Below are 23,913 nucleotides of genomic sequence, written 5' to 3' on the forward strand. Positions count from 1 at the left end.
ATATTAAGATCACTGTCATTGCGGTTACTTGACGTCTTCGCTTAACGTCTTTCAAAGCGATCAGCTGTAAAATGTTTTTGGTCCTGCTCGATTTTCGTTGACTTTGAGTAAAATTATGGAAAGTTTTTCATAAGATCCTCTGGGGTCAATGTTTTAGCATGAGAAGCTTGATGTTGTCGGGAGAACAAGCACCCGTCTCCCGAGTGCCTCTCAGGGAAATTATTAGATGTTGATGGCTTACGTTTCTTTCCCATCACAGAAAACCATCACAGGTTTATCAATGCAATTAAAGTATTATTTTGTTTTGTTTGTGGATCACGAAGTACAAAGTAGATGAGGAAAACTAGGACTCCATGTACTCAGCGCGCCACCATTGTTTGTTTACATTGCGTGAATGGTGCGCTGTAGGATTTATTGCGTTCTGTAAAAAAGGGGGAGTGGCGCTTATCACATATTGGGAAAAAAGGGAGAAAAGATGACAGAATAACACGGCGGATATTGGATTTTGCGTAAAATTAAGAATTTACTTTTAACTACTGACCTGATATAATACTGATTTTGGCAGTAACTCATTTTTTTCAAAAATGGCGTTTATCGCGTTTTGGAACCAAACTCTTCATTTCTTCCTACACATTGTCTGCCAAGCTTATTCTGAAGATTTTGCGAGATTTCCTGTGTTCACAGTCAAGACTCAAAATAGGTGCAAAACGGTTAAATCTAGGATTTTTTATCCACATGTTTGTGGTCTATCACATTTTGAAAATCTTATACGATGTAAAATATCTTTTGGTGTGTATCTGGCATTAGTTTTCAGTTTTTGCATTAATTCCTGTTAATTCCCATATAAACGTTTTCCAGCCTTGAAAATTTCCAGAATTTTGCAACCCTAAGTACAAAGGGCCAAAAATATTTTTAATTAATTTTACTAATAGCAAGAAAGTTAAGTCAACATCCAAATATTTTGTTTTGTCAGCATGCACTTGTGTGTCAACCAAACAAATATACTCAAATATCAACCTGATCTCACAAGAATTCGTACATATTTAACGAATTGGCTAATTTGTACAAATTAGTATAAAGTGAATCATACAAAAATGTACAATTGTCAAAAAAAAACTAATATAACCCTGCCCCTTACTCCAATGTCATGAATCGAAAGCAAATCCATGTATGAATTTGGTTGTAAAAAAACTTGGTATGAGATTGCTTTGTAAATATTACTTTTAAAATATGTTTGTTGGGTGATAAATTACAAATATTTGAGTAACCTATTAAGGTTTTTTACATAAGGTCAGTAAAGGTCAGTAATACATAAATGAGTAATTTGGAGAACACATTCACGAACACATTTCTTTCCAGCGGCTCCATGTGACTCGGGTAGAGACCTAATTGAAGAGCTCCGCTTTTCCTCGCACCATATTTTTCACTTCCTGTTTTAATGAGATTTTTAATTAGCATGTTAATTGTATAATGAGCGTATGACCAGATAGGCAGTTAATGCGAGTAGAAAAAGGCGAGTGTAATGGTGTAGCAATATGTCGTCCAGGCTCCGTTTAGTCCATACAGATGAGCCTGAAGTCCTTCAAGCTAGATCTCTAAAACACAGCCATCCAAGCAAACCCCAGCACCGGCACAGAGCCGTCACCTTGCGGAGGACGTGAGCAGACTGAGCTTTATGATTTGTCACGCTTTTATATGAGGCGTGATGGAGGTTTGACCTTCAGACCTAAACGTCCAGCCTGTTTCTTGAGATTCATGAGAAGTACTCTATCTCTTACTCTGTATGTTCTCTTCTTCTGTCTCGTCCTATCACTCGTAGTACGCGTGAGTATTTATCGCTGTGTTTTCACATGTGCATCAGTTAGAGGATGTGACCTGATGGTTTTGTCGTTTACAGTCAGATCTACTGCATTGAGAATGCTCACGGGCAGCTGGTACGGGACCTGGACTTCAACCCAAACAAGCAGTACTACTTGGCCAGCTGTGGTGATGACTGTAAAGTCAAGTTCTGGGATGTGCGAAATATCAACGAGCCGGTCAAGTGCCTGGAGGAGCATTCCCATTGGTTAGTCACAAACAGTGTTGGGGGTAACGCATTACAAGTATCGCGCATTACGTAATAATATTACTTTTCTGAAGAAACGAGTAAAGTACCGCATTACTTTATAAATGTACACATTAATATTTGAGTTACTTTTTTAAAAAAGTAATGCTAGTTACTTTTAAGTTTAATTAATGCAATTTAAAAATAAAATAATGTACTAAATTAAACTCAACATATTAACGTAGAATTACGCATTCTGTGCGCCGGAGCGAGAACAGTTTGAGTCAGAAACGGAGATGGCAGGCCAGAGCTTAACATTTTTGCGATCATAAAAAACACCGGCAAGGCCAGAAAGAGATCAAGCCTCAGCCAAGTAAGAAAAAGTAACGCAAAAGTAACTTAAAAGTAACGTAAGCATTACTTTCCATGAAAATCCACGCAATTAGTTACTTTTTTGAGGAGTAACTCAATATTGTAATGCATTACTTTTAAAAATAACTTTCCCCAACACTGGTCACAAACATACATACTCACTAACCTCTGAATGAGTTTCAAATCTAAAAACATACTAAGCACATAATGAGTGTTTGTGAGAGTACATTTACTGTGCGTTCACACCAGACACAGAAAAGGTCGCAAAAATGCAATATTTGCGCATAGTTGAACACTTGAACATTTCGAGTTTACTCGCTTCATTTGCGCGCAAAATTCTAGTAATTCGAGACATTCCACGTAAATTGGCATCATAGGAGGGGCATATATAGTTCAAATTGAATAAACTTACCAGATTGTTCGACCTCCTCACTCACTTTCTTCCAAACAAGATCCTTTTAATTCCTGTTAAAGTACGAAGATGTCTCTTGTAGCGATGATGATTGTCCTCCATTGTTGTTTTGTTTTTCTGCCTCCGCTTGCTTCCTGTAATCAGGTCAAGCTCCTGATTGGTTAACGCGGCGCAAAAATCCGCCAAAGTTCAGATTTTTCAACTCATCCGCGCGTTTTGCGCCATCCGCGCTTATCGCGCCGCAGGATGCCTATTTGTGTCTTTGCATTGACTTAACATCTAAATAATTTGCGCTTGCCGGCTCTTCCGCGTCTGGTGTGAACGCACCATTAGGTCACTTAAAAAATATAAGTAATACAGTACATTGCATTTAAGGAATGGTTTTTGTATATGTATTAACTTAATATTACAGGTCTTTAAACTAGTAACTTCTAATGTCATGTTAGCAAACAATTTCGTCTTGGTGCATTGTGTTAGTTTAACATTTATATTGTTGGGTCTACAACATTTAATCAAACGTGGAGACACAGTCAGCTTGCTCTTAAGTATTCAACTGTTGTGGCAGGGTTGCCAGATTTTCTAAACAAAACCAACCCAATAGCCAATTAAATCTAGCCCAATGACCTTATAGCCAAATGCCAAAACTTTATTCACAAATTAAAACAATCTTACCTTAATTTTGGCAGCTGATAAACAAAACCCCGGTTTAAGCATTTAACCCACATGATAAACAATCCACTTTACCAGTTTTAAAGTGATCACTGCAGACTTGGCAACACTGGTTAACGGTCTGTCTTGGACCGTTTCAATTTGTCCGACGACTTGCATATAGTGGCCCATAGAAACAGCCGCTAATGACGTATCTATGTATATATATCACAAATGTACACTGAGGTTAGACGAAAGCTTTCCAACCAGTTTGCATGTTGTGCAAATTTATATTTTTAAGTCTTTAAGTTTTATTTATCATGTGTAGTTTTAATAAAGGTGATTGTGACATTTTTGACTTGTATGTAAACATTGACTCCCCTTGAAAACACTGAGATATTGCATACCGACATCCAACCCAAAATTAATTTTGTTCAATATCGACCAGCGCTAATATAAGTCATCTACGCTGCCGGTCTTTTGAAGCTCACAACATTTAGTTGAAGTTGTATTAAATGCCTCGGGTTGCTTATAAACCTTTCGTATCAGGTGTAGTGTGAGATATCTCCACTATATCTGTCTTCTCTGACTCACCTTAACAGCCAGATTTATAATTTTTATTTAGTTATAAGAAAGTTAAACTACTTTTTCATAAGCGCTCAGGGTTGTAATCTCGAATCTTTTCAAAACCCACCAAAGTCAAAGCTTGTCTGACTTTCTGTTTGATGTGTATGTGTAAGATTATCTGAAATATAAAGTATTTTAATCAATGTTAGTGTACTGATGCTATAGTGTATGTGTGTTATTCCTAAAGGCTGTGTTAGTGAAGTGTTATTTTAGTTCACCGCTGATCTATTTCAGTAGGATGTGTGTATCTGCTTGTAGGTGTGATTCACCGCATATAATTGCCTCACAATCTGACACATCACTTGGCCATGCATGTGCCGCTCGCACGCGCGTACACCAATCACAGCACGCAAAAATATCATTCATCTTTAAAGATAAAGCCCCCATATCAATTGCAGCATTTTTGATCCTATTTAGATAGAAAATCGCACAAGAACAGCGTTCCCTACATGTTTCTCATTTATGTTCGCAGTGGCAGGAGTTCAGTTAAGCCTCGGGGTGGGAGGTATTAGGGTATATTTTGGGCTAGAGACAGATTAGTTAAGAAGAAGTCTTGACTGAGCCAGATTTTACTGCTGACAGCTGAGTTATCGTCCCACAATCCCCGGCTATAAGGGCTGGAATCCTTTTCTGAGCCTTGCCTGAGGCTTATACAGATGGAGGAGGAGAGGAACGCTGGCCGTGTTGTTGTTGAGGTGGAACGGCTTGGAGAACAAAAGCAGATGGGTTTGAAGATGTTTTTGGTTTCAGGGTGTGGAGTGTGAGATATAATCACTCTCATGACCAGCTAGTGCTCACGGGCAGCAGTGACAGCCGACTGATCCTGTCCAACATGGTGTCCATCTCTTCTGAACCGTTCGGACACCTGGAGGATGACGATGACCTCAGCGACAGTCAAGAGACGCAACTGGAAGACAAGTACGTTTCATCTTTCTAGATGTGTCCCAAATCACATACTTTGAACTATGTACTCAAGTGTATAGTGTATGAATTTTCAAATGGAACACTTAATGTTTTTTTACTAATCGGCCATATAAGGCCTCGATCAGATGGTTTTCAGGTTTGAAAATGCGAGGCACACCGCTGCGCTTTTTGTTTTTTGGTTGACTCTTTTAAATTGGAAAAAAAACGGTGCGCTGCGGTTTTTATGTTGCTAGGCAACCACGGCGAATGACATCAGGCGCTTTACTGCTCGGAGTTGATTTCTTTTCAACTTCAGAGCAGTCCTACGAAACACAAGGCGCCCGGGGCGCATAAACAGCGTGCAAAACGCTTCCTGCCGAGCAGAAAACGAATTTTAAAAGACAGCTCTCACTACAAAAAAACGCATTCAAATGCATAATACAAGTCAATAAAAATCAGTTTATACATTGTCCTTTCAATAAGTGCGTTTACATGCTCAGTATTACACTGATAATGCTTAATAAAATTATAATGTGTGACGTCATGTAAACGCACAAAACGTTTTCTTTTATGGGGGAAACAGTTCGGCACAGGTAGTTTTTTGCACATTACCCCAATTTTGCATTGCATTTAAACACCTTAACCAGCTTTCTCGCAGTTTTGTTCATGTGCGCAGGTCTTCACACGTGGAAGTAAGCACAAAGTAATGCATAAAAGTCTGCGCTCGACTCATACAGTTGGCATGTTACATTTACAGTTTTTGCAGACATGACAAGAGATACAGCAGTATAGCTTAAGACTAGGGATGCACCGATAGGATTTTTTTGGGCTGATACCGATTTAAACAGACAACTTCTGACCGATGCCGATGTTAAACACTTGTATACAATACTATACAGTTGGTCTATTAGCTAGTTTATTTCTGCATCAAATTATTTTTACTGAACATGGATTGGATCTAATTAACATTCAACTGACCAACATAATAAGAGAGGCACAAATTAAGCTAAAACAAATATAATAAGACAGCATGACAACCTTCAAAGGTGGTTTTTGCTATTCATGATTTATTTTATTAACAACATTAACTCATTTTTTACATATAATGGATTTCTTTATGCAGTTAATTAATAAACAATTGGTATCGGCCTTTCTTGTGCTTTTGCCGATATGCCGATGGTTTCAAATTCATCAAAAATTGGCCGATAAATATCTGCTGCCGATACATCGGTGCATCACTACTTAAGACTATTAAAGGCGGAGTGCACAATGTTCGAAAAACGCTTTGGAAAAGGAGACGGGCCGACTACCAAAACACACTTGTACCCAATCAGCAGTAAGGGGCGTGTCTACTAACCGACATCCTTGCCGGGGTTGCGTATGTGTGGGGCGGGTCTTTTAAAAGAAGGTCCAGATTCTATTGAGAGTGAGGAGTCACGTGCCGATTTGGGTGGGGTCTGAGCCGGTCGGCCATGACGGTAGGAGACGCTATCGGTTGCCAGGGGCAACTTCACAGAGGCGCGACTTCCAGAGCTCTTTAAATTATTATTTCGGCAGGACAGAGACGATCTACAAATACGATAAAGAAAAGGAATAAAGCAATGCAAAAAGATAGGCGAAAAGAAAGGGACCTTGCAGGAACAAGCTCACAAACAGCGTTGTACTGGCAAAGGTAACTTAAGTTTCTTCACATGCGTTTAGTGTATTGTAATTACATTGCATTTAGCAGACACTTTTTGACCAAAAAGACGTAAGAAAGTAATTTTTTACAGTGTGTACTGATCAATTAAAAATGATACAGTTTATTTCAGTTTAATTTAGTTCAGTATGGTACAGTTCAATATGATTCGGTGCAGAACAGTCCAATTCAACGAAAGTTGTTTCAATATGAACTCAATTCAATTCAGTGCAGTACAGTTTAGCTTTATTCATTGCAATACAATTTGGTTCGGATGAATTCCTTTTAATGTTGTACAAATTAATTTGTAGTTGTTAGCTGTAGTCGAAAACTGTAAATGGACACAGTCACTGAACATATCTGAATGGTGATATATTATGCACATGTATGTTATGTGTAGGGGGAAAGAGCCTCTTCAGGACAGCATTATAGCCACATATGAAGAGCATGAGGACAGTGTATATGCGGTGGAGTGGTCTGCAGCGGACCCCTGGCTGTTTGCTTCTCTCAGTTATGACGGACGGCTCGTGATCAACAGAGTCCCTCGAGCCCTCAAATACCGCATCTTACTGTAAAACAGGTAAATCAACACATGCACGGGTGATAAAACTGTACATTTATAAAGCATGTTAGTATGTTAGTCTTATATACCCATGCAAATATGTTGTGAAATAATGGAAGTGCAAGTGTTCTCATTTAATTGTGCAGAAATGGTTTGTGTGCATGCATAATTGAGCTAATACCCATTATTAATGTTGATGAATCTGGATTGTAAATGAGGGAAAGTGTGTGTGTTCACAGTCAGTAATTAGCATAATACACAGCCAATCCATCTCTACGTAAGGGCTTTCTGTACAACTTCTCCTATAGAGCCATTCTTCAACCCTAATGCACTTCTGACGAGATCTGTGACTAATGCCAACGGTGTGTCATTTACAAAATTCAATTCAACACTAGAACACACTAACATGATTGTAAAGCCACCCGCCCCATGTATTATATAGAAGGGGATTGTTTTAAGTTTGACAAACCCACAAAATACAAGGGCTCATTAGGGTTGAACAGTATGAAGATGCTGGTCATTGACTTTAACTTAGGTTTAGATAATCAAGCTGTGATTGGTTTTTGAGCCAGTAAAATGAGTATAGTTATGATAAAGTCTAGGGGTGTCTTTCTATAGTCGACTGATGTGTGTGTGCATGGGTTGGGAGGGGGCCAGACCAGGTACAAACTTTTATTTTCTTTCACAAGCAGCACACATAAACAACTTTCTGATAAAGTGACCAAAACTGTCTTTCAAGTGATGAACGAAGACAAAACTGACGATGCATTTATATATAAACATAAACATTTGTTTAATCATTACTCATAACATTTTAAAGCCACGATCTACATAACATCACACAAAGATATAACAAAAACATTTTGATCAAAAAAAGGACAAATGACATATAATTGTGATTGTTACTGTAAATGATAAAAACTAAGCTTTATATGCAATTCATAAAATGTTAATTTATAACAAGAAAAACACAAAAAAAATCATGATTTTATAGACACTACGCGTTATTATTTAGCACAGAAAGCAGATGCTTGCTTACTTTGATCATCTCTATTCACTGTAGGTACAGAAACACCTGATGATTCTTATATTATTTATTTCAGGAATCTCTTTTCTGTCATTTAAAAGTGAACCCTGACCATAATATTAAATCACACGTAAGACAGTCGAGTCAGGCATAAATATAGGTCCGGTGCAGAAAAGGCTTACCTGTTTTGTAGTTTAACTTTTGTCTAGATAACCACCCTGTTTTAAATACATTTTAAAACTTTTACCCATCGAAAAAATGTTTAGTTTGATGAACTCCTACTATATGAGACGGAGAGTCGTAAAATCGATACAACGAAAACCAAAATTTACAAACTTAAATTAGATCAGAATTTATGTTTATAATAAATACAAATTTTGGTAAAAACTCGTCAGAGCCAGGGAAGCGTTTTCTCTTAATTGACATGATAACTTGTCAATTGCACAGAAAGAGTTAATGACCATTTCTTCTGACAGTGTACAAGAAAATTTCTCACTGCTTTTGACTAAGGCACTTTTCTACCTATTAATAAAAAAATATTATATATATGTATATATTTAGGGCTGGGCAAAGATTAATCTAGATTAATAAATTTAATCAAAATAAAAATAAAAGTGATTTTTGGCATAATATATGCGAGTGTGTGCTGTGTGTAATTATTATGTATATATAAATACACACATTCATGTATGTAATTAAGAAACATTTACATGTGTATATATATTCATTTATATTTGTATATATTCTATATTATATATAAATTAGAAAAATTGAGATATAAATAAAACAAATCTGACATTAATAAATGTATGTGTGCGTGGTTAAATATACACAATAATTACACACAGTACACACACATATATTATGCAAAAACCCTTTTATTTTGTATGCAATTAATCGCGATTAATATTTAAAATATAAACCCCTTAAAGGTGGGGTGCACGATCTCTGAAAGCCAATGTTGATGTATTAAATCACCTAAACAAACACGCCCCTACCCCAATAGAATCTGGACCTTCTTTTGAAAGACCCGCCCCACACACACCCCTTACTGCTGATTGGCTACAAGTGTTCTCTCTCTCTCTCTCTCTCTCTCTCTCTCTCTCTACGTCCAATCACCTCTCATTTGCTCTTTTTGATATTTTCAGAATGAACACTGTAGTGTTTCTCATCTGACGTGCAGATGTGGAGAAGAGTGACGTCATACAGGACTGACATTATGCACTCTCTGCAGCGGCCGTATCGATGCTCTTCATATGCTATGATTTACTTATACATGATGATGTATTGGACCTCACAGACATCAGCATTCGTTTATTTCCGACAGATTCCTGCATTCCTATATGTACATTGTTTTTGTGTGTGTATACGGTTTGTTTCTTTGGGAAATCAGACCCTGAAGATTAATTATGATTATGTGTCTTATCATACACGCTTTAACAAAAGCAATGCTCTGTGGAGCTGTCAAGAAGAGCCCAATTACCCCTGTACTGTATGTTTCCTTTAAAACAGCTTTAATTAAAGAGCCAGACATCTCCAGCTTCATTTTCATGTCCTTCCTCTCTTATTCTTTCCTTATCGGTCTCTCTGCTCCTCCGTGTGTAATTGCGAGAGCTGAGATTTGTGGGTGAGTGTTCATTAAATCGCTCTCCGGCGACAGGCCGTTTTAATTGCAGCTTGACTCTCCACGTCTCAGGCTGCCTGGGGACGGCTGCGGTCCGATCCATCAATAGCGCAATGACTCGCCCGATGCAGAAATGTCAGCGCTGGGCGTCCAGAGCGTTGTTCACGCGTCGCAGACAGATGTCAGTGATGTGAGGAGGTTTGAATGGGTTTGGAGTTTAGGGACTCTCACACCTCTTTTACTCTGAATGGCTCTGTCAACACTCTACAATCCTCTGTCTCAAACCCATTTTCAGCTGACATGTGAAGTGGGGTGGATATGGAGAGATTTGCATGTAAGATATCCCTCTGATGGGTCTCTGTGACAGCAAAGAGCTCGTGTTAACACATGGTCTTCTGCTCCTAGGAGATTCCTACGGTTTTGGAAAAACTGAATCTATTGCGTTGCTTTCTTAAAAGGGATTTTCAATGATAACGTGTACACCTTTCAATTAGTATGTGATCATGTATGCTTCTATACTATAGAGACCACAGCATGACTTCAACTTATTTGTATTTAATCAATAAATTGTCAAGTGTTGGCCTTCTTTCAAGCTCAAGTTGAACTTCATTGTTATTCTGCAATATACACTGTCAGAAATAAGGGCACGAAAGCTGTCACTGGGATGGTGCCCTTTACAAAGGTCCTATATATATCATTTAGGTACCTCTGAGGTACCAATATGTAACTTTGAGGTACTGATATGCACCCTTTAGGTACTTTTTGAAAGGCTAGTGTCACAGTGACAGCTTTTGTAGCTTTATTTCTGACACAGGGTTTCCGCGGGGTCTTAAAAGGGACACTACACTTTTTTTTGAGAATATGCTCATTTTCCAGCTCTCCTAGTTTTAAGCATTTGATTTTTACAGTTTTGGAATCCATTCAGCTGATCTCCGGGTCTAACACTTTTAGCTTAGCACAATCTATTGAATCTGATTAGACCATTAGCATTGCGCTAAAAATATCCAAAGAGTTTGGATATTTTTCCTATTTAAACTGGACTCTTCTGTAGTTACACTGTGCACCAAGACCGGCGGAAAATCAAAAGTTGCAATTTTCTAGGTTGATATGGCTAGGAACTATACTCTCATTGTCGTAATAATCAAGGACTTTGCTGCTGTAACATGTCTGCAGGAGGTGCAATGATAATACGCTGTGCCCGAAAATAGTCCCCTTGGTATCTTTCAATAGCAGGGGACTATTTTTGGGCAGTGCTTAATATCACTACGCCTGCTGCAGCCATGTTACAGCAGATTATTGATTATCTGTCTAGAAAATCGCAACTTTTAATTTTTTATCAGTATAAGTGTTACCTGGGTGCAAACCCATGACATTTTGCCAATACAATGCTCTACCAATGAGAAGCGTTAAATATAACTAAATCTACATTTTTATCCAAAAAAGTACTGAACTATACATATACCATAATTACTTTAGTAAATACCTTAAACATACGCATACATACTTTATGCACAAGCATTGGGTTTAAACATGTAACTGCAGATAAAGACACTTTTTAATTTTACAGGGAGACAAAAAATGCAAAATAAACACCTTTAAACCTGAGAGAAATCAACTAATTTGAGATGATGCTGTTACTATGGAAACAAAAATCATTGCACTTAGCAACAGCCGCCCACTCCCATAAAGCATTGCGAATTATGTTTACCTACATGCTTAAATGACTTAAAATAATATTAGGGCCATATTATATCACGTGATTCGGTACATGTTTGAACAAGTTTAATATCCTGACTTGTGTAATTTTTTATAAGAAAACATTTTCAGATGTAGCCTGAATTATCATTTCAGCACCATTTTATCTTATTCGTGGAAGATGCTGTTTGTTGTTTACTGTAGTAGGGTTAGTAACAGTACAGTGTCCTGGTTGTGTCCATTGACTGCCACACATCTTTGTAAAATGGTTCCCTGATTTAATTATGAGGGTGTAATCTTTGTGTGGTTGGATCTCGCATGCCTCCAGTCATGTACAGTATTAATATCTGTAGTATTTAAAGAGTTTTAAATCTATTGAATATATTCAATATTAAAACGGCAAGGTCACTGTCGGGTAGTTCCCAACAGGCCGGGCCAATATTGGATTCAGGTGCTCGAATTAAATGAAAGTAGATTTTCAGAAATAATTTATTGACGTCTCTTCTGCAGGAGAGCGGCCATTTGCTGAAGCTCATGTGATGATTACAAGATCTTTGATTATTAAAATTAATACACAAACTGAGGGAACAGAAAATAATAACGGGACATTGCTGACCTTGAGAATATACTGTACTGTAGAATAACCATGTTTGTGAACTAGAAGCATCCATCACCATTAAACTCATCCCTGTAGTTGATCATTTCATCACTTAAAACTCATTTTTGGGCATCATCATATAGCATGTGTAATAGTTTTCCCTGTGACAGTAATTTATTAATGCTTTAAAACAGCTGAAATGTAACTGTACACCCTCACCTCATTTAGTATAAACAGACTGATGAATATGCAAATTAGTCCCCGCCCACTCAATCACACAGCTCAGACGATAGATATATGTGAATTAGTCTCCACCTTTACTCAATCACGCAGCTCAGACGATAGATATGAATATGCAAATTAGTCCCCACCTCCACTCTTTTGCACCACCTCAGACCATAGATATATATGTAAATAGATGCTACATTCCTCAGTTTCAGACACATAACTGCAAAGTCCAATCCTAAACAATGAATATATGATTATTATATTTTTTTAATGTTAAAAGGTTAAAGCATTCACACTGCATGTGTGAGCATCACAGAAATAAAGCTGAAGCAGCGGTCCTGCAATCGTTTCAGCGTATAGACCAGTGCTTCTCAAATAGTGAGGCGGGACCCCCAGGGGGGGCTCAAAGCGACACCAGGGGGGGCGCGCGAGACCCCAGGGAAAATACTTTTTCAGGAAGTGGTTTTTAAAGACATTACACCCCAATCACGCTGATAAGCCGCTTGTGTTTTTTATTATTTATTGATTATATTTAATTTTTCAGTATCAAATGTTCAAAAAATATTATACTTTAAATAAGGATAGATTTTTTTATTTCAGGCAAATTGATGCATTTTAAGTCTTTTCTGTTACAGACTAAAAAACAATGTTAATAAAGTTATTCTTTGTTGTAAGTTGATCGATATTTCTTTTTTTGTGTTTTCTTTAATGTTAATAAGGACACAATGTTTTGCAGATGTGTAATTTTATAGACAAATTATACTATTTACAGTCGCGGCGGAGAGTTTGGGGGGGCGCGAACTGTTTACCTCTTCCTAGGGGGGCCGTGACAGAAAATAATTGAGAAGCACTGGTATAGACTATGCAGCATCTATACATAATATCTATGGCTCGACCTACTGATCCTCTCATTCAACTGTAATGATGTGATTGGTTACAGGTTTATGTAGGAAAGGTGATTTCAAACCACAGGAATGAAATTGTCTGTGGAAAATTTTAATTTTATGGAGAAAATACTCCACAATAGTGTTGTTGAATGATGATTTTTTACATGGTTTGTTTTCTAAACAGCTAAAACGCAAGAAACAGAAATTTTAAAATCTTTCTACGGCAGGAAGACAACTTCATAATTCAATTTTCCAGGTTTTTTGTTTTTAATTTTGATTGACATACAAATCATTATTATAATAATGATATAATAATACTCCTTGAACTAATTTTTGTTTATTTTTAATAAAAAAAATATGTTATGGATTGCAGCTTTTATGTTAACTGTTAGATTGCCTTCAAAGATGTCGCAAGTTTCGGTAATGTGTGCAACATTTTCAAACTTATTTGAAATTAAAAACCATACTCATAACATTTAGCTAGACCTGCTAAAGCACATTTTCTGAAGGTTAACCGCCTGCTTTCACTAATATTTCATCGTAAGAGACTCTTTCTGTTTGAAGATAGTCTGGGTGCAGATACCGTAGAGCTTAGCACGCCAGTAACATAAATCCTATACAGTTTTCAGGGGATGGCAGTGAATGGTACACAAATCTGTATTCATATCCCGAGCATTAGTTGTTTCTTTGCAGTGAACGTAGACAGCTACTTTGAGAGATAAATGATACACAGATGGAGCGAGAGATGGCTGATGTAAGGCACACGTTCAGTCCTGTGTGTTCTCCTGTGATAAAACCAATCAAGTGCGCTACTCAATCCTCATCTTTGTCTATTACTTGCATTTTCTCATAAAACACAATGGCTCCGGCTATTAAAATGAGTGTGATCTAGTCTCCGAGCAAAGCTTGAAGTGCTACGCTTCTTGCCTTTGTTGTTGCTTTCATTGTGCTGTTTTAAAGGAACAATTCACCCAAAAATAATAATTCACATTTAACTATGGGGCTGTTTATATCTGGTATTTAAGGAACAGTATGTAAGACATTTATATCAATTAATCATAAAATGGTCCTGATATGTCACTAGACATTAAGAAATCATTTTCATTTCAAATACTTGTGTCACTCACAACAGTGGTGTGGCCAGGATATTGTCATTTAAAAAGTGGAGTTGCAGCCCTCAACTGATGTTTATGTTGTCATTTTGTGTTTTGGCCACCAGCTGTGTGATTGCAGTACCAGTTTTAGCCACAAGTTTTGTGATTGCAATACCAGTTTTGGCCACAATCCTACATACTGTTCCTTTAAGATGCATTTTGGTCGATCGGATCATGACAAGAGAGACACATTCATGTTAACATCTGGTATTTTAATCCGTCTCTCTTTTTTATCCATTTTTGACCGCTTCTGTCCTGATTACTTTAACCCTTGTATTGTGTTCGATTTTTGTGACGATTTTGATGGAGCTTCCTTAAATATCACATTATGAAAAACAAGAAGGAATTAGGTATGAGCAAAACCATTTTAGTATCAGTCTTTGTCACACATTACAAACACTTAAAATTAAAAAGTATGATTTAAAAAAAATGCATTTAACCGCAATTTTTAACATGTTTGTTTTTACAAATGTTGCACAAAAACTGTTGCAACATTTAAGATTTAAAATTTTAATTCAACATGTTTTTTTTAACATACATCCTAAATGAACAATTTAAAATTGCTGTGAAATGAAATGAAGCTTTTCTTTTTTTAAATAGGCTCATCTTTTGTTCTTGAGGATCATTGTACGAATTCAAAAAATCACTATTATATTCGACTTCTTGCATTTTACACAAATGGTGCTTATTTTGGTGTCATGTTTTATGGGGCACAGCTGGCATCACTGTATTCACTTCTGGATTTTCTGTGGGGCTGAATTCATCAGCTTTACATAGTATTTCATATACATTGAAAATAAAAATGATAGTTCACATTTACTTTTCTGTGTCTGAGGAAGTCTTTATCAGTACTAAAAAAGTGAGGAAAAGCTCACTTTTCCCTTTCCAGGGTAGTAAAACACCAAAATGTACGCAATAAATGTATTTAATTTGTGTCTATACAGTTGCCTTGAAACAAAGAAATATGGGTCAAATTGACACGCGAACATCAAAATCGTACCAAAAATCATTATTTGTGCTAAAAAAACACATCAGTGTATCCTAACTTTGCATGCATGTTCATGGCCCTAAATGAGAAAAAGTGACAACATTTCTGGAAGAAAACTGTAACTTAAGTAGTATTTCATATAAATTGTAAATAGAAATCATAGCTCACTTTTACCATCTGTGTCTGTAAAAGTCTTTTTCAGTACTCAAAATAGTGAGGAGAAGCATTTTTACCCCCAGTTCCGGATAGTAAAACACCAACATAACAACAAACACTAAAAATATATATTTAATTTAGGTCTATATAATTGCTTTGGAGCGAAACAAAATGCGGGTCAAATTGACCCGCGAACCTCAAAATCGTTACAAAATTATTTTGGTACACTTCAAAACATATCAGCATGTCTAAACTTTGCATGCATGTTCATGGCCATAAATGAGAAAAAGTCACAAAATTTCAAGAATAAAATCACAGGTTAACTGGTTTATCCGACAGCTTAAAAATCAAAACGGGTGAAATTGACCCGGAACATAATATGAGGGTTAAGGGGGTGGTCTGTAAGAAATGACGGGTTTAAAGGTCTGAGTCTGTTGTTTGTAAACATGTTGTACCTATGTAAGAGCTTTCTCTGATATTTGAAATAAGATTGTGCAACTTTCACTCGCAAAATGAAACAAAAATGAAAAGAGAACAGCTTCAGTTTTATCAATTAAAGCCTAAAGATTGTGCTAAACACTGTGGGTTAGTGCTAGAAGTCAGGTCCGGTATAAAACATTGATTGTGCTTGGTACATCACATTAGATCAATAGGTGGTGAATGTTTTGTGGCTGTTCGAACACATTCGACCACATGAGAGTCTACACCTCAAAAGCAATCTGGTCTGGTTATTCACACCCCGTTTACACCTGTTTTGTGTGTCGTTCACTTGTTATCCGATCAACCAAAACGCATCTTAATACCAGGTGTAAAGCCTCTTTAAGACATGAAGAGCCAACCAGATTTCATGACAACTTAATGTAGCTATTTTTATGAGGTGGTGATTTAGTATAAATTTGAATAGTGTGAAAAAAAATGGAAGAAAAGTGCAAGAATAAAGGGTCACATGGGGAAAGCAGTTGTTCTAAAGACATTATTAATACCAATTCACTAAAATATAAAATAGTTTAGCATAAAAAGACGCATTTCCTAAAATCCATTAGCCTATATTGGATATAACAAGATTAAGCACTGCTATTGCTATGAATGTGGCACAATGCAATGTTCAGTATGGTTGCTCTAGTGATAGAAGTCCCGCCTTTCAATTTAAAGATGATTTTCTCGGGGAGGGACTCTGTAAAGAGTCATGTGAGACGTTTGTCAACTTGTGTACATCTGCAATAGCTAAAACGATCTCGAAGAAATGTTTTTTGCGCAATTTTAGCTTAAAGGAACAGTATGTAAGAAATGTATATAAATTAATCATAAAATGGCCCTGATATGTCACTAGACATTAAGAAATCATTTTCATTTCAAATACTTATATCACTGACATCAGTGGTCTGGCCAGGATATTGTCATTTAAAAAGTGGAGTTGCAGCCCTCAACTGATGTTTATGTTGTCATTTTGTGTGTTGTCCACCAGTTGTGTGATTGCAGTACCAGTTTTGGCCACAATCCTACATACTGTTCCTTTAAGAAACCAAACATTTGTTACAGTTGATATCAGGTTTAATTGTTGGTCAGAAATATGTTGTGTAAATGTGATTTTAGCACACATTTATGTATTTGTGCATTCAAGAAACTGGGACTTTAGTCTTGCATGACTAAAATAACACTGCAAACACTGCAAAAAATGATTTTCAAGCAAAAATGTTCTTGGTATTTTTGTCTTGTTTTCAGTAAAAAAAAAATCAAGAAATTCTTACATTAGGATGCTATTTCTTGATGAGCAAAACGACCCAAGAAAATATGTCTAGTTTTTAGACCAAAAACATCAAATTTAATTGATTTTGTGCATAAAACAAGCAAAACAATCTGCCAATGGGGTAAGCTAATTTTTCTTAAAGATTTTTTGATTACCCCATTGGCAGTTTTTTTTTTTTTTTGCTCGTTTTATGCACACAATCACTTAAATTTGATATGTTTGGTCTTAAAACGACTTATTTTCTTCTGTCCTTTTGCTCATCAAGAAAAAGCATCTTAATTTAAAAAAATTTTAGATATTTTTACTGAAAAGACAAAATACTTTTTTTTGCAGTGAATATGGCTAGTTCCTAAAAGAGACTTTGTAACGTACTGTTAGTTAGGGTACTGTTCTGCTATACTAAGGTGCACGTTGCTTTTACATTATAAGCACAGCCCAGTTGTGTTTGATGCTGTTAATGTCAGATCTACGTTGTGAAGGCAATAATGTCATTGAATTACATTCTGTTCTTCATATAGAGTGAGTAAAAATGATAAAATAAAGTAAAACTCAGTATGTGAGCCTTGACTTTTTGAGTTGTGGTCATGTTACTTCAATGCATATCGCTATCGGTTATAAAAAAGCTTGACTGCACAATTTAGTTTGTATGCATTTTATGTACTGTTGATGAAACAATCAAGGGTGACAGAAAACACGATTCATTCATCTGCTTGCTATTATTCTCTGTGACAGCACAAGAATGATAAAATACCCAGATCAATTTCACATCAATTACACACCACGGCACAAACCTTTGCTGCTTTGTTGCATTAGCGCTAAGAAGCTTTCCGTCTTCGTCAGTAAATGAAAAGGAGATAAAACTAAATGAAATTGCCCAATACATTCATCTTTTTTAATAACTTGAATACACATTCACATGGTAATCAACACTTCTGAACTCATGAGCAGGTGTTTTTTATACTTATCATATGGAATAACATGCATAATGATAACTAAGTACACAAACATGCACATTGTTTACTGTTCTGGACTGATCTCACGGAAAGTTGTGTTATAGTCACAAAAAATTTGATCAATTTATTCGTATCCATGGCATGAAATACAGCTTTTTTCCATGCCTTGAGCACAAATGTTTTTTTTTGTGTCACTCATATGAATTTCTACAAAAAAAGTTTTTCGCGTATTTTGCACAACTTTCTTTTTATAGATATTTTATGTATTGTTTTCCCATCGTTTTTTCCCTATTTTCTTACCATTGTCGGGTTAGAATCACTTTCTGTTACATTTTTAGACATCCTAACCTCAACCCCAAGTGACAATGATTTAAAAATGAGAAAACAATACATAAAATGACACGAAAAAGAAAGATGTGCCACCGACACAAAAAACTATTTATATAAATTCGTGCTGAGTGACACGATAAATACATTCGTGCTCAAGGCACCAAAATAAAAGCTGAATTTCGTGCCATGGACAATTTTTCGTGACTAACACGACTTGCCGTGAGATCATGTTTGGGGCCGTTCACAGTTTAACGATAACATTAACATTAATTAAATTGTAGATTTAATTAAATAAAAACCTTCGAAATGGTTAATATTTCAATTTTTAACAATTTATTGGTAAAAAAGCTGCTTTAAAACAATATAAAAATGCAACACCAGCTCTTTAAATTCGAAGCGATTTGATTGGCTGTCAATGGTTTATTAAAGAAATTGCTCTGAAAGTGATCCCAAAGATATTGTTAATAGTGTGAATGGGCCTTTACCCCTTGTGTTGGTTAAAACGTGTGTAAAATTTGATATCATTTATGGGCTTTCACCAACACGTGAACACATAATTGGCTTTGGAATTCAGTAATTGCTTCCATTTCTCATGTCGGCTACATCCAGCGATATCTCCTCTGAGGACTGAGCTAGATGGAGAGCATCTTGTTCTGGGTTACAACAATTGATCGCTTTCACACAGGATTCCTGCATTGGCTACTGTTCCTCATTTTGTAGACTGGAGGTCTGCTGTGTTTAAGGGTTCACATTTAGTCTAATGAATATAGTGAACACTTCTCCCCATGTCCTTTTTCATACTATACACTGCAAAAATGATTTTCAATTAAAAAATCTTAGTATTTTTGTCTTGTTTTGTCTAAAAATTCTTAAATTAAGATGCTTTTTCTAGCAAAAACAACCCAAGAAAATAAGTCTAGTTTTTAGACCAAAAATATCAAATTTAAGTGATTTTGTGCATAAAACAAGCAAAAAAATCTGCCAATAGAGTAAGCAAAAAATCTTGAAAATTTTTCTTAAACACTAAATTCAAGAAAAATTTGTTTACCCCATTGGCAGATTTTTTTTTTTTTTGCTTGTTTTATGCACACAATCCCATTTGATATTTTTGGTCTAAAGACTAGACTTATTTTCTTGGGTCGTTTTGCTAATCAAGAAAAGGCATCTTAATTTAAGATATTTTTACTGAAAACAAGGCAAAAATACTAAGACATTTTTTTTCTTGAAAATCTTTTTTTGCAGTGCACTTATTAAACATCATGTGTGGCACTGATATTGAAAAGCATGTTGGAACCACTGACCCCCCTTTACTTAGCTTTGCCTAAAGCCCACAAAATATTAATTCCTACAGATCAGTTTTTCCAGATGCTGATTGTTTTTTAATGGACAAGAGGTTTTAATCATTATTTTGGGACCTGAGATGCCAGGCTTAACTAGACTCTAAAAATACGGGGTTGATATTAATTTCAATCCAGCTGCTGGTCTCGTCCCTTTCTGACCCAACGTTTGACCCAGCATTTTTTTAGAGAGTAGCAAAGTAAATGCATTATGGGGTGGTTTCCTAGACAGGGCTTATCCTAGTCCCAGACTAAAATGCATGTTTGAGATGGCTTAATTTAAAAGCAGTTTGCACTGACGTATCTTAACATACAGTATATCAGTGCCATTGTTTTGTCTCAAGATACACACCAGTAATGTTTTTTATAAGGTATGTTCGTAAAACTACTTTAAAAGAGGGTATGCATTGACGTCACTTTTCCACGCTGGCGCACACCCTGTTGAGTGGCAAACGTTCAACAAAATGGCTGGTTTTCGTAGTAAAAGTACATTCATGTACTTAAATATTAAATGTTAAACAAAAAATTAAATGTAATTAAGTAAAAAATATGATAATATGCTTTGGAATGTATGTTTTTCAAAGAAAAACACGGATAAAATACAAATACTTGGAAAAATAAATTTAAGTAGAAAGTAAAACCTCTGCTTGATAGTGACCCTAGCAACTTGTCAACCCACCTGTGGTCTGAGGACGTTGGAATAAATGATCAATTTATTTCTCGTTTCTGTGTTTTTTGGCAGTCTGTAAAATATAGCTCAGAATTCTTGATAAATCTGTTAGTACAGTCTGTCACACAACAGCTTTTTCCCATTTAGCCGCGTTTTCACTGTGTTTTCGCTGTTTACACAAATGCTGATGCTCTGTCTTTTGCCACTCAGCGTGTGTAACCGCAGTCATTTTCGCCGAAGGTGACATCACATGCATACCCTCTATATGCTAATATAACTAGACCTAGTCGTGAATGAATCTAAACCCTGTCCGGGAAACCGCCGCCTCTATATGTGTCAGATGAAATTTGACAGTTCAGTGTGCTGGTTTTAATCTAGCTGTGTTTGAATAAATCAAATGTGTCTCACCTACCAAGATTAGCTGTCGCCAGAGAGAGCTGAACACTCAACAATTTTGGCTTACTGTCATGTGATAAACCTACCGCTATAGCATACCTACCCAACCTACCCGACTTTTTTTGCTGTTTAGTAGTAACCCAGACAGCAGATGACTCCGGGCCAGATTCGCACCCAAGTCGGCAGCTTCAGTGCGGATCCGGCTCGTTGCACTCAGCTGTCTGGAAAAAATCAATGATACAGACACCTCCAAAAACTACAAAGTGACAATCTGTTTTGTTCATTTTTGAAAAGCCACTGCTATATTTCTATTAGGAATGCACCAATACAAAATTTCTGTGCCGATACGGACATTTCAATTTATGATGTCATAGAAATCCTAAAATCCATACAAACTGCAGTTCTGTCGTCACTGTCACCTAATTTAAAGTAATCACACAGTTCTGCTGCATTTTTCTGGCGATGTCTTATAAATAAAAATGCTTTTATCCGCAAATACCGATTATAAGCCGATATATCGGTGTATCCATAATATCTATATAATGATGTCACTAACACTGCATTAAAATGAGAAAAAATATTTTTGTCAGCCATAATTTTGTAGTCTTTTCCTTATATTCATCCACGCACTGAAGTGCTGGAATAGCCAGAGGCATGCAGGACTATCACAACATACTTGGCCAAGACGATTAAATATTCTGTTTACTGCCATACAAGACTTGCCTCTCATTTGCATTTTTAGTTGCTTTTACTGTTTTATGCAGGGCAATTATTCAAGTGTGTTGTCATGTTGTCGTATAAAACATCTCGCAGATCCAAATGTAATTGAAGCAGTAATAATTTAAACACATTCAGTCTGGACAGGGCATGAATGTTCCTCCCACACTCGAGGAAATCACATCAAGCGCTTCATTTCAGAGCGTGCACGATCGACCATTTCATCCCCTTCGTTCCTCGTCTCTCGCTGGAGTTTGTTATTACCTCTATCTAAAGCCACTCGCTCCATGATTCAGGAATTAGTAAAGCCTTCACAGATGGAAGCTGTGAGCTATAATAAGAAGTCGTCCCACCCTTCGCTGTTCGCTGCTCCTGTGTGAAGTCTTTCTTCTACATGGAGTGACCTACATAGCCATCACAACGCTGTATTTGTGCTGTAGTTTGCATTTTAGGTGAGGGCGGGCGAATACAACTGCCTTCTATAAAGACGTAGAGATTATTTGAAGTTAAATGTGAAGCTTTTGGGGATCTGCTGCAGTTTGTTTTTTGCAGAATAATTGATCATTTAGAAAAGACTCAAGTCAAATTTATTTATACGGTGCTTTAATGTTGCATTGTTTCAAAGCAGCTTTGCATGAACAATAAAGAAAAGAAACTACAGAAAATGTGACGATTAGAGTAGTGTTTGCAAAATCTGGTGTCCTCATAAATTCCTCAAGTCTTCATTCTTTGACTATCAAACATTAATTCAGTTAATATATCAGGGATAACACTTTATTTTTCGATAGTCCACTTAACCTTACTCTAACCTATTCCCTAACCCTTACAGTCTACTAATACTCTAATGAAAGTTAGTTTACACATAGTTGCAAATGAATGAAAGTTAGTTGACATGTAGTTGCAAAGTTATTTATAGTTAATAGAATTTCCTAAATGGACTATCAAAAAAAGTGTAACCATATCAGGCATCATATTAAACTAGACATGCATGCCTTTCCATGGAAATGGAAAACTTTTAGGAGAATATTTTTTACATGAATGCATTATAATCTACACAACTACATTATCAGTGGTGTATAAAGACCTTACAAATTGAACTGTATTGTTTTTATTACCTTAGAATGAGCCGTTTTATCTCCATACACCGCGGGTCCCCTGTCGGCATTTCGCACCGCCACACTGCAAAAATTATTTTCAAGAAAACATTTTCTTTGTATTTTTGTTTTCAGTAAAAATATCAAAAAATTCTTAAATTAAGATGCTATTTCTTAATGAGCAAAATGACCCAAGAAAATAAGTCTAGTTTTTAGACCAAAAATATCAAAAATATAACATACACTGCACGGTAAAAATACTTTGCTGCCTTAAATTTTTTTGTTAAATTAACTCAGATTTACAAGTCATGTCAACAGAGATGAGTTGTCACAACTTATAAAATATAGTTGAGAAAAGTACAACTCACCTATAGTTATAACAATTCATCTCTAGTCAAGATAAATAATAGTAAGTTGAAATTACTTGTAAATCCGAGTTGATTCAACAAAAAATTTTAAGGCAGCAAATTATTTTTTACCGTATGCAAAAAATGATTTTCAATCATGTTTTTTGTCTTGTTTTCAGTAAACCTATCAAAAAATTCTTAAATTAAGATGTTTTTTCTTGATTAGCAAAATGACCCAAGAAAATAAGTCTAGTTTTTAGAACAAAAATATCAAATGTAAGTGATTTTGTGCATAAAACAAGCAAAAAAATCTGCCAATGGGGTAAACAAAAAAATCGCGAACATTTTTCTTAAACTCTAAATTCATGAAAAATTCAAGAAATATTAGCTTAACCCATTGGCAGATTTTTTGGCTTGTTTTATGCACAAAATCACTTAAATTTGATATTTTTGGTCTAAAAACTAGACTTATTTTCTTGGATCGTTTTTCTCAACAAGAAAAAGAATCTTAATTTAAGAATTTTTCGATAATTTTATTGAAAGCAAGGCAAAAATACTAAGAATTTTTTTCTTGAAAATAAAAAATTAATGTCTTAGTATTTTTGTCTTGTTTTTTTTTATAAAAAAATAAATAAAAATTTAATTGAGAAACATTTACTTGATAAGCAAGTGGCTTAGGATTTTAAGTATTGTTTACTGAGATGAATTATGAAATTAAA

The 23,913-nt window shown here is 35.9% G+C and overlaps 1 protein-coding gene across 1 annotated transcript in view; it reads left to right on the forward strand.

Moving 5' to 3' along the window:
• The window catches only part of eipr1 (EARP complex and GARP complex interacting protein 1), a 36,660-nt gene extending 26,842 nt beyond the window's left edge, over window positions 1-9,818 (forward strand). Inside the window, exons 7-10 of the mRNA XM_055171451.2 lie at window positions 1,898-2,065; window positions 4,854-5,021; window positions 7,085-7,264; window positions 9,422-9,818. Of these exons, the coding sequence (XP_055027426.2) occupies window positions 1,898-2,065; window positions 4,854-5,021; window positions 7,085-7,259 (511 nt within the window). The 3' untranslated portion in view covers window positions 7,260-7,264; window positions 9,422-9,818. The remainder of the gene's footprint in view (window positions 1-1,897; window positions 2,066-4,853; window positions 5,022-7,084; window positions 7,265-9,421) is intronic.
• The last annotated feature ends 14,095 nt before the right edge of the window (window positions 9,819-23,913 follow it).

This window comes from Misgurnus anguillicaudatus, chromosome 7, assembly GCF_027580225.2.
Source record: "Misgurnus anguillicaudatus chromosome 7, ASM2758022v2, whole genome shotgun sequence".
Classification (NCBI taxonomy): domain Eukaryota; kingdom Metazoa; phylum Chordata; class Actinopteri; order Cypriniformes; family Cobitidae; genus Misgurnus; species Misgurnus anguillicaudatus.